At 33.5% G+C, this 18,687-nt stretch overlaps 1 protein-coding gene across 4 annotated transcripts in view; it reads left to right on the top strand.

The window, feature by feature from the left end:
* LOC105475398 (hepatocyte growth factor) overlaps nucleotides 1-7,204 on the top strand; it is a 68,520-nt gene extending 61,316 nt beyond the window's left edge. For all 4 annotated transcript variants that reach the window (XM_071094746.1, XM_071094745.1, XM_011730603.3 and 1 more), the window contains 5 exons: nucleotides 2,104-2,178; nucleotides 3,046-3,186; nucleotides 3,709-3,815; nucleotides 3,908-4,053; nucleotides 7,025-7,204. In XM_071094746.1, coding sequence (XP_070950847.1) covers nucleotides 2,104-2,178; nucleotides 3,046-3,186; nucleotides 3,709-3,815; nucleotides 3,908-4,053; nucleotides 7,025-7,201 — 646 coding nt within the window. In that variant the 3' untranslated portion in view covers nucleotides 7,202-7,204. The remainder of the gene's footprint in view (nucleotides 1-2,103; nucleotides 2,179-3,045; nucleotides 3,187-3,708; nucleotides 3,816-3,907; nucleotides 4,054-7,024) is intronic.
* Nucleotides 7,205-18,687: the final 11,483 nt, after the last annotated feature.

The following is an 18,687-nucleotide window of genomic DNA, read 5'->3' as shown; positions in this document are numbered from 1 at the left end:
GATCTTAGAACTTTCATATACTACATATATTATTCTGTATGTTAATCGGAATGCTAAAATATTTATGTTTTGGCTATCTCTATCAGAACCTCGCCATGCAACACACCCCAAGGTACATCTGAATTTGAGCACATTGTCTCTTGTTTTCTAGATACCTCACGTTTCTTCCTCCAAGGCTTTATTTTGTTGTTCCCACAGCACATGTGGCTTTCTTCCTCCATGTTTTATACCTGAAAATTCTTTCTCCTTCTTCAAATTTCAACCTAAATATCCTCTCTTTTAGAATACCCTCCTGTTCCCTCACCCCTAGCCTCCTAGAGTAGAGAAAAAGAAAGTATGTGTGTTACTATTATTAAATCACAGTGACATTAGAATAGAGACAACTTGAAACGTAAGTCCTTTTATGAATAAACCAATTATTGGAAAGCAAGAGTTTATATCATTTGATATATGTGACTTTAGATGACCATAATGTTGTAGGAGATGGCCTGAAGTTCTTTTTTAGTATACCCTTTTCTCAAGGAATGGCTCATCAGATTTTACAAATATTTATGCCAATAATTGTCGTATAGCTGTCCTAGGTGTGTAGTACTAAAACAGAATTGTGAAACTAACCAGAATATTAAAGCTGAGTGTGCAGTATGAGGATTTAGTAAAGACTCTAGAATTCTGTTGGAGTGTTTAATTTTCTTAATTATAGAAAATATTTCAAGAGGCCAAGTATGGTGGCTCACACCTGTAATCCCAGCAGTTTGGGAGGCTGAGGCAGGTGTATCACTTGAGGTCAGGAGTTCGAGACAAGCCTGGACAATATGGCAAAACCCCATCTATACTAAAAATACAAAAATTAGCCAGGCATGGTGGCGGTGGCACATGCCTGTAATCCCAGCTACTGAGTGAGAGTCTGTCAAAAAAAAAAAAGGAAAAAAAGAAGGAAGGAAAGAAGGAGAAATCTTTCAATAATCCACATTTGAGTTAATTGGTGATTCTTTGCTTTTCTTATAACCCCAGAGGATAAAAGAAGACATGTATTAATACTTCTAAATTATTTTTTCTAGTAAGAGAATTCACAAGGATACTGCTTTGGTCATCTCCATTTTTGGAGAAGCAGGTGAAGCTATTTTTCCATCAGATTAGAGTACTGTAAATTTTTAGTTTTTTTCCTTTTTAAATCCAAGTTCTTAGCAACAACAGCTGCTTAGTTATTCTTCCAAAACTCATACCGAGAAGGATAGAAATTAAAAGTCAATATATATTCTTATCCTCCTGTGTGGTAAAGGCCATAAATAACTGCGGTCTCAGTCTGGGAATCTTCTAGTATTACCCTCTGAAGCACTGAACCTCTGTACTCTTTGGAAATGTAAATTGTGAAAAGTTGTACTTTTTCCATGTCTCTGCCAAAAAAGAATGGATTTACAGATTTTGGATATCATCAAATAAATGTACTAGTACTCATCATACTCTACAAATATTTTACAATTTCCTAAATGATTTGCCTCACAAAATTGTTTTACTTTAGAGATGAAATATTATATTCCTGATCTTATACTGGAGAAAGTAATTTATTCAGATTCGGTTATATTTTAAGTTAATATATCAAAACTACATAATGGTAGTAGAAGAAGGAAATAGTGCACAAATAAAATTGCTACCACTGGATGGTTTTCAGGGTTCAAATAGGAATTCAACTTTGCATTTTTAATAAGCAAACACTGAATTTAAAATAGGTTCACAGTTTTAAAAAATTATAATTATTCTGTGTTTGTAGCACATACTTTCCTCACAAGGATAGATGCACATACACATGAATGTGTACGTTCGGGATGGCTATTGATGTGTAATAACTGAGTTCTTTAGACTACACAAAAGTAAAATTGATTTCATAAATTTGTAGTCACATTATGAAAAAAAGTTCTAATGCTACAATCACCAAATATCACCCTTCAGATAAAAGAACTTCTCATTTTATCCCAATTGGATTAATTTATATATTTTCTTCTGCAATGCATTTATTTTTAACAAATGGAGCCACAGGCTTTGCATTAATTGGCAGTCACTCTTTCTGCACAGATGTTACTTGTTTCTCTTTCCTCTTTTTCACAGAAATAAACATATCTGCGGAGGATCATTGATAAAGGAAAGTTGGGTTCTTACTGCACGACAGTGTTTCCCTTCTCGGTAAAGTGTTTTTAAAACTAGTATTATTTTGAGCCTTTAAAATTTATATGTCTTCCACTTTGCTCTTAAGGTTATAATATGTATTCATTTTACAGAGATTCACCAGTGGAGTGAACAAATTATTTTATTTTTAGAATTTGGCTTACAAAACTTACTTTGACGTCACTGATATTTACAAGACACTACTTCAGTTCACCTCTTTTCACAATTAGCATTACTCTCAGTTGGGGAAAAATTTTGCTAGAATTATGTAAATATTTTATATCCCAACTTTCTACTTGTACCCTATATTTCTAGATATAATTCTTTTTTTTTTCTAAATTATCAATAGGCTTTTTCCAATCCTCACTGCTTCTTTCTCCTGTAGAGTCAGCCTCAGGATCATCCTGGGCATAATTTTCAATGAAAATTGGCCTAAGGAAAAGATAAAGAGGCAGCATTCGTAAACTAACTTCCTGCTTCTCAACAAGGTCACCTTGATTTTGTTTGTAGAAAACTTCAACACCTGTTACCAAACCAAATATATACACAGCTGATATAAACAAAACAAAATTTGCAGAAAAAAATGTAATTCATGTAAAGTGCTTTACCTGAGCATTTTTCACAAGTGACTTACTCTAGCAAGCATAAGCAAGTTTCTAAAATAGTCATTTAGAACATCAGCAACTTAAAAGCCTCTTTCTGCTTACGTATGTTTGTAGTATTCAGAATCTCCCATAACAAATGTGTTGCTTTTTATTATACTATGAATCAAATTTTAAATTTAGGTTATGTGCCTTAATAGTCTAAAATAACAATAGATAGGAAAAATACTACAGAATTTGGAATTACTATGTTTTACATTTAAAGTTGTTTCCTTCAAAACAGAGACTTGAAAGATTATGAGGCTTGGCTTGGAATTCATGATGTCCATGGAAGAGGAGATGAGAAACGCAAACAGGTTCTCAATGTTTCCCAGCTGGTATATGGCCCTGAAGGATCAGATCTGGTTTTAATGAAGCTTGCCAGGTTAGTTACTTTAGAAGATTTTGTATTTTTCACCTGGACTAGAATTGTTGGAGCATTTTCTTCAGCTGTGTGGCAGTTGTTTCTCTCTCATGCAGATGCATTATAAACATATGTCACATGCTATATATATGTATATATGTGTGCCTGTGGGTCTCTCTGTGTGTATATAGAGAGAGGTATTCACAAAACTGTAAAAAATGAATAACTAACATTGGGTCAACAGTCTGATCAGTCTGTTTTAAAATAGAAACTTAGCAGTTATTTGATAACTTTCTAATGTAAAATAATTCTTTTAAAAAATAGCATTGACCATTTATTCTTAAATATTGGCAAATACATGACTCATTTCTTTACTACCTATTCCAAATTTCATCAATACATTTGGACATTCCCACTTCTTTTTTTAATAAAGAAACAGGACTTCTCTGTAAATGCCATATTAAACATGAACACTACATTTAATATGTTAATTTTGTGTTGAATCCAGTTGAGAGTATTTACCATTTTATTTTGTGTTTTCAGACCTGCTGTCCTGGATGATTTTGTTAATACAATTGATTTACCTAATTATGGATGCACAATTCCTGAAAAGACCAGTTGCAGTGTTTATGGCTGGGGCTACACTGGATGTAAGCTAGTTTTCAAAAGATGAGGCCATATTTATTTTATTTTTTTTTCTTACTTTTCTCATCTTATTGTATGTTTTTTTGCATCAATCTAGTGATCAACTATGATGGTCTATTACGAGTGGCACATCTCTATATAATGGGAAATGAGAAATGCAGCCAGCATCACCGAGGGAAGGTGACTCTGAATGAGTCTGAAATATGTGCTGGGGCTGAGAAGATTGGATCAGGACCATGTGAGGTAAAAAGGAAGTTCTTTCATAAGGAGGATGTGATTAATAGCTTAGTGTTTCATGGGGTTTTTTTTTGTTTATTTTTCTCAAATGAAAAATGTTGTATACCAACCTGTTCTAGGAGAGAGGAATTGGGAAAATTATCTCTGTAATATTCTGCATTTCTTTAACTAAACAGTGAGATAATCAATGTTTTATTAGCAGCAAACTATGATGACATTTGTCACTCAAAAATCAATAAGTGTGTAGAGCCGGAACTCCAAGGGAGAGCTATTCAAATGAGAAGTGTCCAAATCAGTTAAATCAATAGTTTGCATTTTTCTAATGTTTTTCTAAATGTATCTCATCTTCCCAAATTATCTCGAAATGAGCTCCACGAGTTATATCATTTAGAGATGCCTGGCTTTAAACTTTAAAATCTCTTTTTGGGTAAGCTGGTCTCTCTTTTGCTCTCTCGCTCTGTGTATGTGTTTAAACATTCTGTTTTAAAAAGCCCAAAGGTCAAAGTTTGTGACTTTATGAGCTTGGACATTTCATTTGTTAGGCAACTGTTATTTCAGCTTGGCAATGTTCCTATCCCTATTTTACATAGACAAGCTGTTAAGCTGTTAGTTTAATTAGCTTTTGAATGTGAGAGACATGTTCTCCAAGCTTCAGGGCTGTGGGATTGTGGAATGCTGTATGTGGCAAAGGATGAAATGAGTTCAATGATAGTGAAATGTCCTTTGATATATAGGAAAATGCATGCTGTAAGTATGGAACATAAATATGTATTGAAATGCAAGTGCTATACACCTTGCTCTGAGATTTTATTTCTGAAAAGAAGAGAAAATGTTTACTGTTTACTAAGTTAGTTTTTAGAACTGCTTAAAAATGATATGGTTAGAAACAGATTACATGTTTATAACCAGTTTCAAATTTGTTGCCTTTCTAGTAAATCATGAACAATGAAACCGTTGTTCATTACAACAGGGGAAAATTTACTAGGAGAAAGAAATGACTATACTTTAAAAAGAAAAAGCAATAAGCATCCCGGAAACACAGAAGTTTCTAAGTAGACCCAACCTTACAGATCATCTAATTATTGTCATTACCAAAACCAATTTGACAACTGCTTTTGAAGAATAGCCTTTAATCTGGATTATCAACTATATATTCTTCATTTCCCTTCTTCAGCTTGATTTATTCATCTCTGTCTACTATATGTGTTGTTTTTAACCTTATTGATAAGACTTGACCTCAAATAGATTCTGCCACTTCTAAAAAATGTATTTATCCTCCAGAATGTTTTTAAAAATATATATGTCACTGACATTTAAATCAAGGCAATTTAACCACTGAAATAAATTTGAAGGAGATACCTCCCAAATGTTTGTATAATAGCAGTAACATCATATTTAGTGAAAGTTTCCAGAGTAAATTACTTCGAGGAGTTTGTGTCAGTAATCACTAGTGCATTTGTTTAAAAATCAGTTTTCTTGGACAGGCACGATGGCTCACATCTGTAATCCCAGCACTTTGGGAGGTCGAGACAGGCGGATCACGAGGTCAGGAGATCGAGACCATCCTGGCTAACACAGTGAAACCCCATCTCTACTGAAAAAAAAAAAGAAAAAAGAAAAAAAATACAAAAAATTAGCCGGGCGTGGTGGCGGGTGCCTGTAGTCCCACCTACTTGGGAGACTGAGGCAGGAGAATGGCATGAACCCAGCAGGCGGAGCTTGCAGTGAGCCGGGATCACACCACTGTACTCCAGCCTGGGTGACAGAGCGAGATTCTGCCTCAGAAAAAAAAAAAAAAGAAATCAGTTTTCTTTCCTCAGCTGGCATAGTTTATGCAAAGTTTCTTGGAATAAACTATTTTTCTTTACTGTTTAATATTCTGCTTTACCCCTAACTTGGTTTTCCCCATCATAGAATGCCAATGTCTCTCTTCTTTCCCATTTGAATCACAGAAGTTAATTTTGCAGCAGTTTCCCCCGTCACTGTTGGGGGAAAATTAAGGTAGTTCCAAACACTCTTATGCATATAAGGATACCAAAAGCCAGCCATTGCATTCTTAGGAGGCTACATGGTTCATGAAAGTGGTGCAGCACAGTTGTACTGGTTATATGTAACAATAAGTGCATTGTTTATTTATATTGGCTTATTATATATTTTTATATAATTATATGAATAAATAAAACCATAGATGAATATATGAATGCATATATATATATAACACAAATAAAGCTATCTGTTAATCTTCCATCTATCTCTATCTGACAATGCAACGGGCTTACCATATAAGAAATGCCATGAAATCACAGGACATCCTATAGAAAGGAGGGTATAAAATATAAATATAACTATGTTAACTACTAATACCAGCAGTAAGTGGAGGAATACTCCTTGCTTGGAAAAGCAATTTCAATTAACAGAATTATTTTATTGACTACAAGTTTTTTATTTAACTTGTTAAAATCATCTGGGGCAGGATTGGGTGAGGCAAATAAAAAAAGTTTAGAAATAAGATAAAATATAATGCAGTTTAATTATTAAAGTTATATGATTACAAGTTATTTTCTTTTTTACTTGTATTTTTGCACATGTTCCAAATTTTCTATACTGAACATAAGAAGATTAAAATAAATATAAAATCTACCTTATTAAATAGGTACCAATGGTTATATGTTAGTCTGCATCCAACAAAGGCAGAGCACACTTAAAAGATGATTGACTATTTTGGAAAAGGCAAGTCATTTTAGGAGAATACTACACATAATAGAACACTTTAAACTTGGTATTATCTCAGTCTTGGCTAATTCAGTAGAAAGTCAACAAATGGTCTAGTACACTAATTTTTATATCTTCATATTTCAGTTGCAGTTATTCTCTTTTTCTGTATATATCTCTGAGATGCAAATCTATATACGATAATGTTAATGAACTATTTTTTAAATTCCTAATAATACTTTGTTTTTGTATGTCTTACTCCTAGGGGGATTATGGTGGCCCACTTGTTTGTGAGCAACATAAAATGAGAATGGTTCTTGGTGTCATTGTTCCCGGCCGTGGATGCGCCATTCCAAATCGTCCTGGTATTTTTGTCCGAGTAGCATATTATGCAAAATGGATACACAAAATTATTTTAACATATAAGGTACCACAGTCATAGCTGAAGTAAGTGTGTCTGAAGCACCCACCAATACAACTGTCTTTTACATGAAGATTTCAGAGAATGTGGAATTAAAAATATCACTTACAACAATCCTAAGACAACTACTGGAGAGTCATGTTTGTTAAAATTCTCATTAATGTTTATGGGTGTTTTCTGTTGTTTTGTTTGTCAGTGTTATTTTGTCAATGTTGAAGTGAATTAAGGTACATGCAAGTGTAGTAACATATCTCCTGAAGATACTTGAATGGATTAAAAAAACACACAGGTATAATTGCTGGGTAAAGATTTCGTGGGAAAAAAATCAATTAATCTCTCTAAGCTGCTTTCTGAGGTTGGTTTCTTAATAATGAGTAAACCATAAATTAAATGTTATTTTAACCTCACCAAAACAATTTATACCTTGTGTCCTTAAATTGTACCCTATATTAAATTATATTACATTTCATATGCTATATGTTATAGTTCATTCATTTCTCTTCACCATGTATCCTGCAATACTGGTACACGAACACACTTTTTACAAAACCACATACCCATGTACACATGCCTAGGTACACATGTACATGCACTACAGTTTAAATTATGATGTACTTAATGTAACCTCTAAATATTTTAGAAGTATGTACCTATAGTTTTACCTCAAAAAAATAGAAATCTCTAAAGACCAGTAGAAATATTAAAAAAATGATGCAAAATCAAAATGAGTGGCTAATTCTCCATACGTAATCTGCAGATGATCTTCTCTGGTTGACATTTTACGTGTGGCCATCACCCCGGGTTAAATAACACCTAATCTAGGTGTTTACATGTATTCAATATCCTAGTTTGTTTCATGTAGTTTCTAATTCTTAAAGGAAAGAGGGTAATAATTCTATTTGTGTAATTTGTTTCCTCCAAACTTAAGGCCACTTATTTACACAAGATATTTGTATGTCTACTTTCCTAAAGCATTTCTTCAGTGCTCAGATCAGTGTCTAATTGAAGAAGATTAAAACTGCTTTGGTCATTAAAAACGTATTTAAATAGGTTAATTCTAAGACTTGCTGCTGTGATTGACTTCTAGCTCACTGCCTTTAAATTTTAAAAAATTTAAGAGGAAAATTTTCATGTCTCCAAAGTTTTATAAATACCCTTCATCAAGTCATGCATTCAAGTATATATTAGAGAAAAAAAAATACTTTTCTCAACCTGGAAGATTTTAGCCTAATAAAGTTTTTTTGAAGTAAAAGAAAACTTGTAAAGGGAAAGAAACTAGTTTGTCTAAACTCTGTATTCATTTTTTTTTTTGAAGTACAGTGGAATCTGTTGAATCAGATATTTTATCAAGATATCTTTATTTTTTCTTATTTCATTTTACAAAGATCACTCCCAATGCCATATGTAATAGACATTTAAATTTCGTGTTCTGTATAACAGCCAAATGATCATATTTATCATTGTATTTGTCATGTTTAGCTAAAAATCATGTATTGTTGAGAAATAGAATAACAAAAAGTAATAGGATAGGCTTTGAATTTTTGCAAAAAATCTTCCTGTACAAAACATCTTTAAAAATAATTTTTTGAGTGGTGTGAATCTAGTATTCCCATTTCTCTGATTTAGTTTCCTTGAGTGATTTTTATCAAGGCTAAGTCCCCAAATGATTCCCTAACAGCTCTTTAGAATACCGTTTAATCTGGACTAAAATGGTCTTAAGTTTATGGAGAGTTTAGTCCACAGAACTAACTGGACTTCTGGCGGCAAGTCCAGAAATGCTTATACAAAATTTTTTTTCATAATAAGATATGTGCTGGTATCAAGGAACTTAAAGTGGAAGCAAAAAGACATCCAACTAGTTGCTAGTCTCCATCATCTTATCTGATTGTATTTCTCTTTTCCTTATATAATACACCATTTTCATAAGAACACCTAGAAATTTCAAGAGTATATTGCCAAAATATAAAGTATATTTCATAGTTTCTTCTGGCTGAACCAGTGAAATTTTATTGTTGCATATTAATGATATTTTTAAAACTTTTATAAAAATTGTCATACTTTTAAATACTCACATTTTAAAAATACTTCTTTTATGACTCTTCCTCTAAATTTCCTGGAAATACAGATAAAGATTAGCTAGATACAAGATGCAGCTAAGTATTTAGACATTTTGAGCCCAGTATTTTTCATTTTATTAAAGGCTAAAAACAATACCACCAATAAATCATCAAACAAACTATACAAAATAATTCTGTCTTTGGGAGGCTCCTTTTGTGATAGAGGGACATGGGTGGAATTGACAATGAAAGTTAGATGAACAAGGTCCGTGTTATTTTAGGTAGCAGAACAGGGTAGAGTCATGTCATTATTTGCGGGCGGAAGATACTATTTACCACGTGTTCTTTGCTGAATAAATTATTAAACATTTTTAAAAATCCAAGTATCCACTTTATTTTGTGTCATTGACAAAAGGATCTTTTAAGTCAGAGGTTTCAATGTGATTTTTGGTTTGGCTGTTTGAATAATGGTTATGTACTGTTATAATTGTAGACATTTTCTCATGTCTACCAGGAATTGAAGTGTAAAACTAAAATATTTTTCATAATGCCTCTGCCGTGCGGAAGGAATGATAATCCTTTTGTATACTTCTTTAATTTTATTGTAAAATGTGTAATGACTTTTACCTATATGCTGTGGGCAGGTCCTCAGTAAAATCTATTGAGTCAATTTCTAGTATTAACAGGCTTTTGCTTGCTATCTAAGTGTTTCAAATTATGGGAAGTGTGAGACACTGGAAGGCAAGAAAATTAACAATAATGGCATGTGATAGCAAAATTGTATTTCACTTATTCCTGTGAATATTTCTTGTTGGTACCAATGGTACTGTACAAAGTGAATGTTATAGCCACAACATTCTCTTGAAAAGAACACTGTCAAGAAGTGGGAAATTGCTGTCAGGCATTTCGTTGTTGTTTTTAAACTTTTTAAAAAAGAAATACTGGTTTTGCAAGATAGAGATCATGAGGTAAAGAATTTTAATAAGCTCTTATACTAAAAAGCCTTAAATCGATTTACTGAGATTCAAAACATACTATTATAATCAATTATATCCCATATATGTAGGCAAACTCATTTAAAAAATAAAATTAATTTTGGTAAAAGTACATAGTGTTTGTTTTTAAAATACATAATTTTAAAGTCAATCGCTTGTCATGATAAAGTCCAAAAAGAAGTTATCTTTCAATATTCAACTAAGTTTGGAGCTAAGAATTTACTAATACAAAAAAAGTTAAAATGTTTTGGACCATATATATCTTGACAGTGTAACTTTTAAGTAGGCTCATTTCCATTTGCACAGAAAGTTTCTGTCTTTAGGAAACTGAAAATGAAATACTGTGGATGTTATGACTGTTTGTCTTCTATGTAAATAGGAAATTAATAAGCTGCCTATTGAGTGGTATAGCTGTATGCTTACCCAAAAAAGGGAACACTGTGGTTATGACTTGTATTATAAACTTTCTGTAGTTAATAAAGTTGTTATTTTTATAACCATGATTATATATTATTATTAATAAAATATTTTATCAAAATGCTCATTTTCTCTGTTATAATTATTTACATGTACATATTTGTATCTGTCTTATGGCTTAAATGCAGAAAATAGCAACAACGACTTCACTGACAAAAATTACATGTACGTTCTTGCAAAAAATATAACTTGTCTATAGAACTAAGACAAAAAGTATTATTTTATTCCAACTAATATCCATAGCAATATAGATGGTCTTCAGTAAACCATTAATCTCTATGCACTTTAGTTTCTCCTACTGTAAAATGTAACTACTTATTCATTCTTCATATTTGCTGGAATGGTGCTATATTGTTATTTGCCAAGATATACAAAATATTCCCATGAATTGTCACCTAATTTCCTGTCTCATGCCACTATATAATACAAAGGTGATTTTAAATTATTTAATTAATCACTTTGGGTATCTCTTTAAAGTGTGCATTCAGTTAAGAATAAATAAGAATCCAATGGATTCATTTAATGCAAATTGGAAGAACTAGTCATCAATGATCTACGCAAAGAGAGCTCTATAACACCACTGATTATTTCAAATTGTATTTTACTGCCTTTTTCCCTCAAAAGGTTGCTGTACTAATTTATTCTGGCATAGATAGTGATCTCAAGTGATTATTAATGTATCTAATTCTATAGCCCATATTAAGATATCTAATCTTTTAAGTGATTATGATTAAAGCAGAACATATACTTATCCACTTACGGTGACAGTAAGAATATTTCAAATATATTAACTGTTGATTTCTCTAGATTTTGACCTTTTTTTCTCTCTTTTCTAGAATTCCATTCCATTCTAAACTTATATTCTGCTATTTTAATAGAATAGTCCAGCAAAGCTTCTTTAAGAGATATTTGAACAGGGTCCTCAGTAAAAGTTAAGGAGTGAGCTGTTTAGATACCTGGGGTCTCATAAATAATACTTAGAAAATATTTTTCTTGGTTTCTTATTCATTTACTCTTATAAATTGTGATGCTCTAAATAGTTACCATTTGTCAATGTCCTGAATAGAACTCTGTGTTTTAGTCCCAGAGTTCTATTGCCGTTCTATTTTATTATTCTCCTACACAGGCACCATCTTTAACTTATACAATAGTAGAGATGGTGTTTCACCATCTTGGCCAGGCTGGTCTTGAACTCCTGACCTTGTGATCTACCCACCTCAGCCTCCCAAAGTGCTGAGATTACAGGCTTTCTATATCACTCTCACCAAATTATAAGCCTCTCATGTATAATTCACATTAGAAGTTTTATTCTTGGCACTCTATATTTTTCTTTTGTCCCTTATATTTACAAATATCTCGATTGCATGTGTTATTTTTAAAAGCCGAGAATTAAAAGATAAAAGGAATACTTCTAGTAATTGGTGAAGAGTTTACAGTATTATGAAGAATATATTATTGCCTAAAGCGCAGCTAAGCATGACAGAAAATACCTGGCAATGGAAAGAAACTTACTTTTATTTTATATAATTCGAAAGAAGTATAGGATCATAGGTTATATGTTTGTTTATGGATTTTAAAAGTAAATAATGACATCAAAAACCACCAACGAAAACAAAAATCTTATCAATCTGACATATAATCTAACACCAAACCAACCTCAGACCCTCATCCTCTCAAATACTCCTTAACACTCATTATTTTATTTTCATCATTTTTGAACATGTGTTCATATTTAAACTTCATGTCTGTGTTCAAACAGTCCCTAAGAATATCATACTGTTCTTCAACACTTAAAAACCTTTATATGTCACCGAGTATCCTATGTGATTCCATCCTCAACATCCCTATCCAAAAAATCATCATTTCCTCAGCCTGCTACAGTGTCTGCTTATGCTTTATTTTATTCTTTATTTTATTTTTTAATATATATTTTAAAATGTTTTATTATTTCATTTTTTTTCCCACAAGTTATTGGGGTACAGGTGGTATTTGGTTAAATGAGCAAGTTCTTTAGTGGTAACGTGAAAACTTTCGGTGCACTCATCACCCGAGCAGTATACACTGCACCATATTTGTAGTCTTTTATCCCTCGCCACCCCCCACTCTTCCCCCCAAGTCCCCAAAGTCCATTGCATCATTCTTATGCTTGTGTGTCCTCATAGCTTAACGTCCACATATTGATGAGAACATACGATATTTGGTTTTCCATTCCTGAGCTACTTCACTTAGAATAATAGTCTCCAATCTCACCCAGGTCACTGCAAATGCTGTTAATTCATTCCTTTTTATGGCTGTGTAGAATTCCATCTCATATATATATCATCATAGATATGCATACATGATATAAATGTATACTATATATATATATGTATAGTATTCCATCTATATACATACACACACCACAGCTTCTTTATCTTCTTGTTGATTGAGGGGCATTTGGGTTGGTTCCACAATTTGACAATTGTGAATTGTTGATGCTTTCTTTTTGTTTGTTACAATAGTGTGTGTATGGCTGAATTAGATTAGTTTTGTTTTATTCTGCTTTCTTTCTTTTTTTTTCCCCCCAAAACGGAGTCTCACTCTATTGCCCAGACTGGAGTGCAGTGGCATGATCTCGGCTCACTGCAACCTCCGCCTCCCAGGTTCAGGCAATTCCTTGCCTCAGCCACCGAGTAACTGGAATTACAGGCACGTGCCACCATGCCCGGCTAATTTTCGCATTTTTAGTAGAGATGGTGTTTCACCATCTTGGCCAGGCTGGTCTTGAACTCCTGACCTTGTGATCTACCCACCTTGGCCTCCCAAAGTGCTGAGATTACAGGCCTGAGCCACGATGCCCAGCTATTCTGCTTTGCTTTCAATGTGCAATCACATCCAGTGAGTTTGAGCTCCTTGAAGACATTTAGCATTGTCACATTAGTAATATTTGTACACTATTTTGTACAGTGCTTCACATATGGTATCCAATATATATTTTATAATTATTAATATTCTATAATTCACCCTCTTCTTGAAGCCTTATCAGTGTTAACAAGACGTTTGGGATTTTTGTGAAACTTATGCAACTCTCAATGTGAATTAAGAATTTTAAGATTTTCTATTTAGTTGCATCATTTAGATTTGAATTAGTAAGTGGGGCTATTTTAAAAGTTTATTGTATTTATACAACAGACAATGCAGCTGGAAAAGAGAAATTATCAACTTTAGAGAGTTTATACATTTACATTTGCAATGTGGTTATTAAAAATAGAAATAAAAAATTAAATTTTAGTTTGCTTATGGATAAATGTATTATTTTATCAAACTAATAGAGTTTAGATTATGCTAGTGAACACTTTTTTCCCATCTGGGAAAAGATTCTTCTATGAAAGGCTGATGTCATAACATTGGAGGATGAAGTTAAAGGATAAATTATTGCAAAAATATTCTGAGTCCACAATAGTCCACTCATTACATACGTGCCAAATATATCCAATCTGTTGTGCATTGAGTAGTTTCACGGTATCATTATTTAAGGAACAAAAGGTTTTCATTTGATGAGTTTTCTTAACTGAGAGAAATCAACATGGGTAGCATGTTGCAAGGAAATGAGGTGGACCAAAGGCAGATGGATTTTCGGATTAATTATTTTTCATGTATTTTTAAAGCCTTTTTTTTTTTTTTTTTTTTTTTTTTTTTTTTTTTTTTTTTAATTTTTTGCGACACGGAGTCTCCCTCTGTTGCCCAGGCTGGAGCGCAGTGGCGCGATCTTGGCTCACTGCAAGCTCCACCTCCAGGGTTGACACCATTCTCCTGCCTCAGCCTCCCGAGTAGCTGGGAGGGACTACAGGCACACTCCACCACGCCCAGCTAATTTTTATGTGTGTTTTCGGTAGAGACGGGGTTTTACCGTGTTAGCCAGAATGGTCTCAATCTCCTGACCTCGTGATCTGCCTGCCTCGTGGCCTCCCAAAGTGCTGGGATTACAGGCGTGAGCCACGGTGCCCGGCCACGTATTTTTAAAGCTTTACAAAAGTGTGCGGTTTTCAAGTTTCTGGCTTTTTTGGTGAATTAAAACCTAAATGTAGTAATAGTTCAAAATATATTGTTGTGCCGTAAAACAAAGAATTTACATCCTATTAAAAATAATGAAATGATTTAATACGTGGAAAATTGACTTTATGAAATAAGTGATTAAAGATCCCTAGATTAGAGAAGGTGCAAATATGATTAAATATGTTTCTTCAGTTGTCCAAAAAGTCTTTCTGAGAGGAAATGCTCAGGTCTCTTTGGTTAAAAAAGTAAGAATTTGTGAAAAATAAGATTGACATTTCAATCAGATAGTTTAGGTACCAGGCAGTACTTCCCAATAGTGAAGGTTGCAGAAGAATGAACAAGAAGAATGGAATCCCTAACTACAAACGTTTTCTAAAGAAGGAAATATTTCTTTAATGACTTTCATAAGCTTTACCCAAACTGGTCTTTTGCAGGATCCTCAAAAGCTATACTGAGAAGAATAAACTGTTCAAGGCTTAAGTAAGCTTTGGAGATGCTGGGATGCTTTATACAGGCCACTTTGCTGTGGGACAGTTGAGAGCCTTTAGGTGCTCATGTGTCTTGAAGCTCCATGAGGGAGTATGGTAGAGCACATCCTTCAGATTTATTGTATTACAGAACCCCCTTACAATTACAGAGCCAATATTTCATTTCCTCTTAAGACACTAGAGTTCTGATAAATGCAGTCCAGAAAAACTGGATTTTCAAATTTACTTTCTAAATGAGAGGCAGTTATTACTATATGGTTTGAGATTTTTATGTCTATAATGTAATTTTTTTTCCTCAACAAAAGCATCTCAGAGCAAATTTTCCCAGATCAAACTTCTTTTTTACATGATTTACTCTTTTCTACTTAATTTGAGTAAAATTCAGACAGGAGGAGTTGATGCATATTTTTCTTCACCTATACATACCATCTATAGGAACTTTCCTATCAATAATACAGAACCAAAATTGATTACACAAAACTATGAAGGTAGTCCTATTTTAACAGTACGAAAGCTAAAAAAAAAAAAAAAAAAAAAAAAAAAAAAAAAAGGCGTGTTTTTTAAAATCTTTCTAGTGTTTACAATATCTCCTTGTCTGCCTAAATTTCCAGCTCTAGAAATGGGGCACCAAGTAAAAGAAAGACATGTAAAGATTAGGAAAGAAAATAAAAACGAAAGAAGGAAAAGGAAAAAAAAAAAAGATTAAAAATGAAGTTGAGGGGAGCTGAGAGAAGTTTTCTGAAGGCATTTACATGTCCTTAGAAGTGAGGTCAACAAAAAGATATAAAGCATTATTCTTCTTTATTAGCCTCTTTCCTCTTAATTACAGTCACTTGTACTTCCAAAATCCACTTACAAACCAAATACAATGAGTCATCCCGAAATTAACAAGCACAGAGAATTCAGTTCTTCCACGTTCAAAACGTCCCATTTTTATTTTTTAATCATCCTTGTTCTTCTTTTTACTTCTGAACTTCCTCAGTCATGTCTTTTTTATCAGCCTTACTGAGGTATGATTGACAAACATTGTATATTTTTAAAGTGTAAAACAATGTTTGATAAATGTACACATTGCAAAATGATTACCACAATCAAATTAATTAATATATTCATCACCTCACAGGTACCGTGTATGATGAGGACACTTGATTTTTACTCTCAACAAATTTCGAGTCTACAACATCTTCTTAACTATAGTTACCAAGCTGTACATTAAGGCTCCAGTACTTAGTAATAATTGCTCTCTAAAATATTATAACTCCCTTCTCAGCTTCAAATGCTTTAGCATCTTTCCACCACCATGACTTTACAGAGGAGTTTGGCTGGATCTCAGCAAAGCAGCTCAATGGGAAAGCACTGAAGCAGGTGGAGACAAAAGCAAAGGCTCATCTGTGCACTTGATTTCACTGTTTGGATGTGCTCTCGGCATCTAAACTGAATGTTTCTAAAACTGAACCCCAATCTCTCCCTGCCCTTCAATCTTCTTCTCAATAAAAGGAACATCCATCGGGCTTGCTTAAGCTAGGATCCAGAAAGTCATTTTTAACCTATTTGTGTCCTTTCTCCATTCAGCCAATCACCCAGACATCAGTTTTATCTTCTACATTCATCTTAAATCACTCACATGTCTCTATCTCCAATGGCTCCACTTTAGCCCACGGCACCGTTTTCTTCCACTTTCATGACTACAGTGATCTCAAAATTTCTTTCTCTACATTTACTCTCCACCTTCTCTTTTTTTTCTTTTCTTTTCTTTCTTTCTTTCTTTTTTTTTTTTTTTTGAGACAGCTTCTCTTCTGTGGCCCAGGCTGGAGTGCAGTGGCCATCATGGCTCAATATGGCTCAATACCGTATTGAACTCCTGGGTTCAAGCAATCCTCTCACCTCAGCTTCCCAAGCAGATGAGACTCTAGGCCTGCACCACCATATCCAGCTAGAATACACATTTTAAAATGTAACTCTGTGTTATTCTCCTGTTTGAATTTTCTCAATGATTTCCTATCAGCTGACCAATAGATGAACTGTCCCTGATGGTTCAACTCCTCAGTCACCTCTTTTCCTTTTGTCCACTATATTCTAGCTACACTGGTATCTTTTGGTTCTGAGAGTAGGCCAGGAACCTCTTTCCTGCCTCAAACCCTCTGCATCTGCTGTTCTTTCTGCCTGGAATTATCCCCCCACCTACGAACTTTTGCCTGACTAATGCCTACTTCATCATTCAGCTTAAATATCACCAATCGTCCCCCCACCCACCTTCCTGATCCAGTTACACACTGCACAGGATGACACACTTCTATTTCGGGACACTTACCTCAATTAATTAAATTGTCATTTGCATACATAGATATGAATGTTGTCTCTACTCCTAGATTCTAAGCTCCAGGAGAACATGGGCTAGGCTAGTTACTACATCATAAATATTTTTTAAATGAATGAGTCAGTAATTATGTGCACAGTTTTTGTCTTGTTTTCTTTCAATTCAAAAATATGACTGCATTACAATCTCTTTTGTTTACTCTTTTAGTAATAGCATCTCCAAATTCCTTTGGCAGTAGTGTTGGGGAGGTGGTTTCCACTGCCTTCTGTCATACACTTCTGTTTTAAATCAGCACATGTTTATTGAGCATTTACTATAATAGTACTGGGTGCTGTGGATGCTGTCATGAATAAATAAACCTTGACCCTACCCTTCTTATAAATACAAACAAGTTTGGGAAACAGGCACAAACCGAGAATCTGAAAGTGTTAACTGAGAAGTGCAAATAGCTTCTGGAGTTTACAGCAAGAGTTTACTGTGCTTTTCAGTTCACCCTTCCTTAATCTTTCAATATTGTGGTAATCTTAAATCCTATATTTGAATATATTTTTTCTATTTTATGAACACTTCCATTATGTCATAACTATTTAATTATATTTAGTGTTTCTCTCTTTTATCTCCCTCTTACTTTGTTGAGTTTTTCGAGATTCCTAATCTTTTAAGTCTTGCTCCTTCTACCTTACTTTCCCAAGAATCTTATAACACTTAATGGATTCAAGAGGTCTGTGTGTCTATTATCAAGGGAATAACGTAGTTTCTCAAATGGTGAAAACACTAGCAAATTTTACACATGAAATTACAAAGATTTCTCTAGTTAGGATGAAATTGACAAATGTTTCATTATAAGTTTTTAATTACATTTGAAGATGACCAAATAACAGTAGATAATGCTTATTCAGTGCTTACTGTTTTCCAGGCTCTGTTTTATCTCATTTAATCACCATTACAACTTTACATAGGCAGGTTCTAAAACTACATCCATTTTAGAGAAAAGCAAGTGTTCAAATAATTCATAATTAGAATACATTAAGGGGTGGATTTTCAATATTAATTCCACCTGGCCCTTTGCTTTATCCTGTGTGGTGGACATTTGATTTAATTATTTTCCAGGAAAGTAGGAAGGAGGGAAAACACGTAT

This window comes from Macaca nemestrina, chromosome 4 (assembly GCF_043159975.1).
Source record: "Macaca nemestrina isolate mMacNem1 chromosome 4, mMacNem.hap1, whole genome shotgun sequence".
NCBI classification, from domain to species: Eukaryota; Metazoa; Chordata; class Mammalia; order Primates; family Cercopithecidae; genus Macaca; species Macaca nemestrina.
This window is presented reverse-complemented; position numbering and strand designations above follow the sequence as displayed.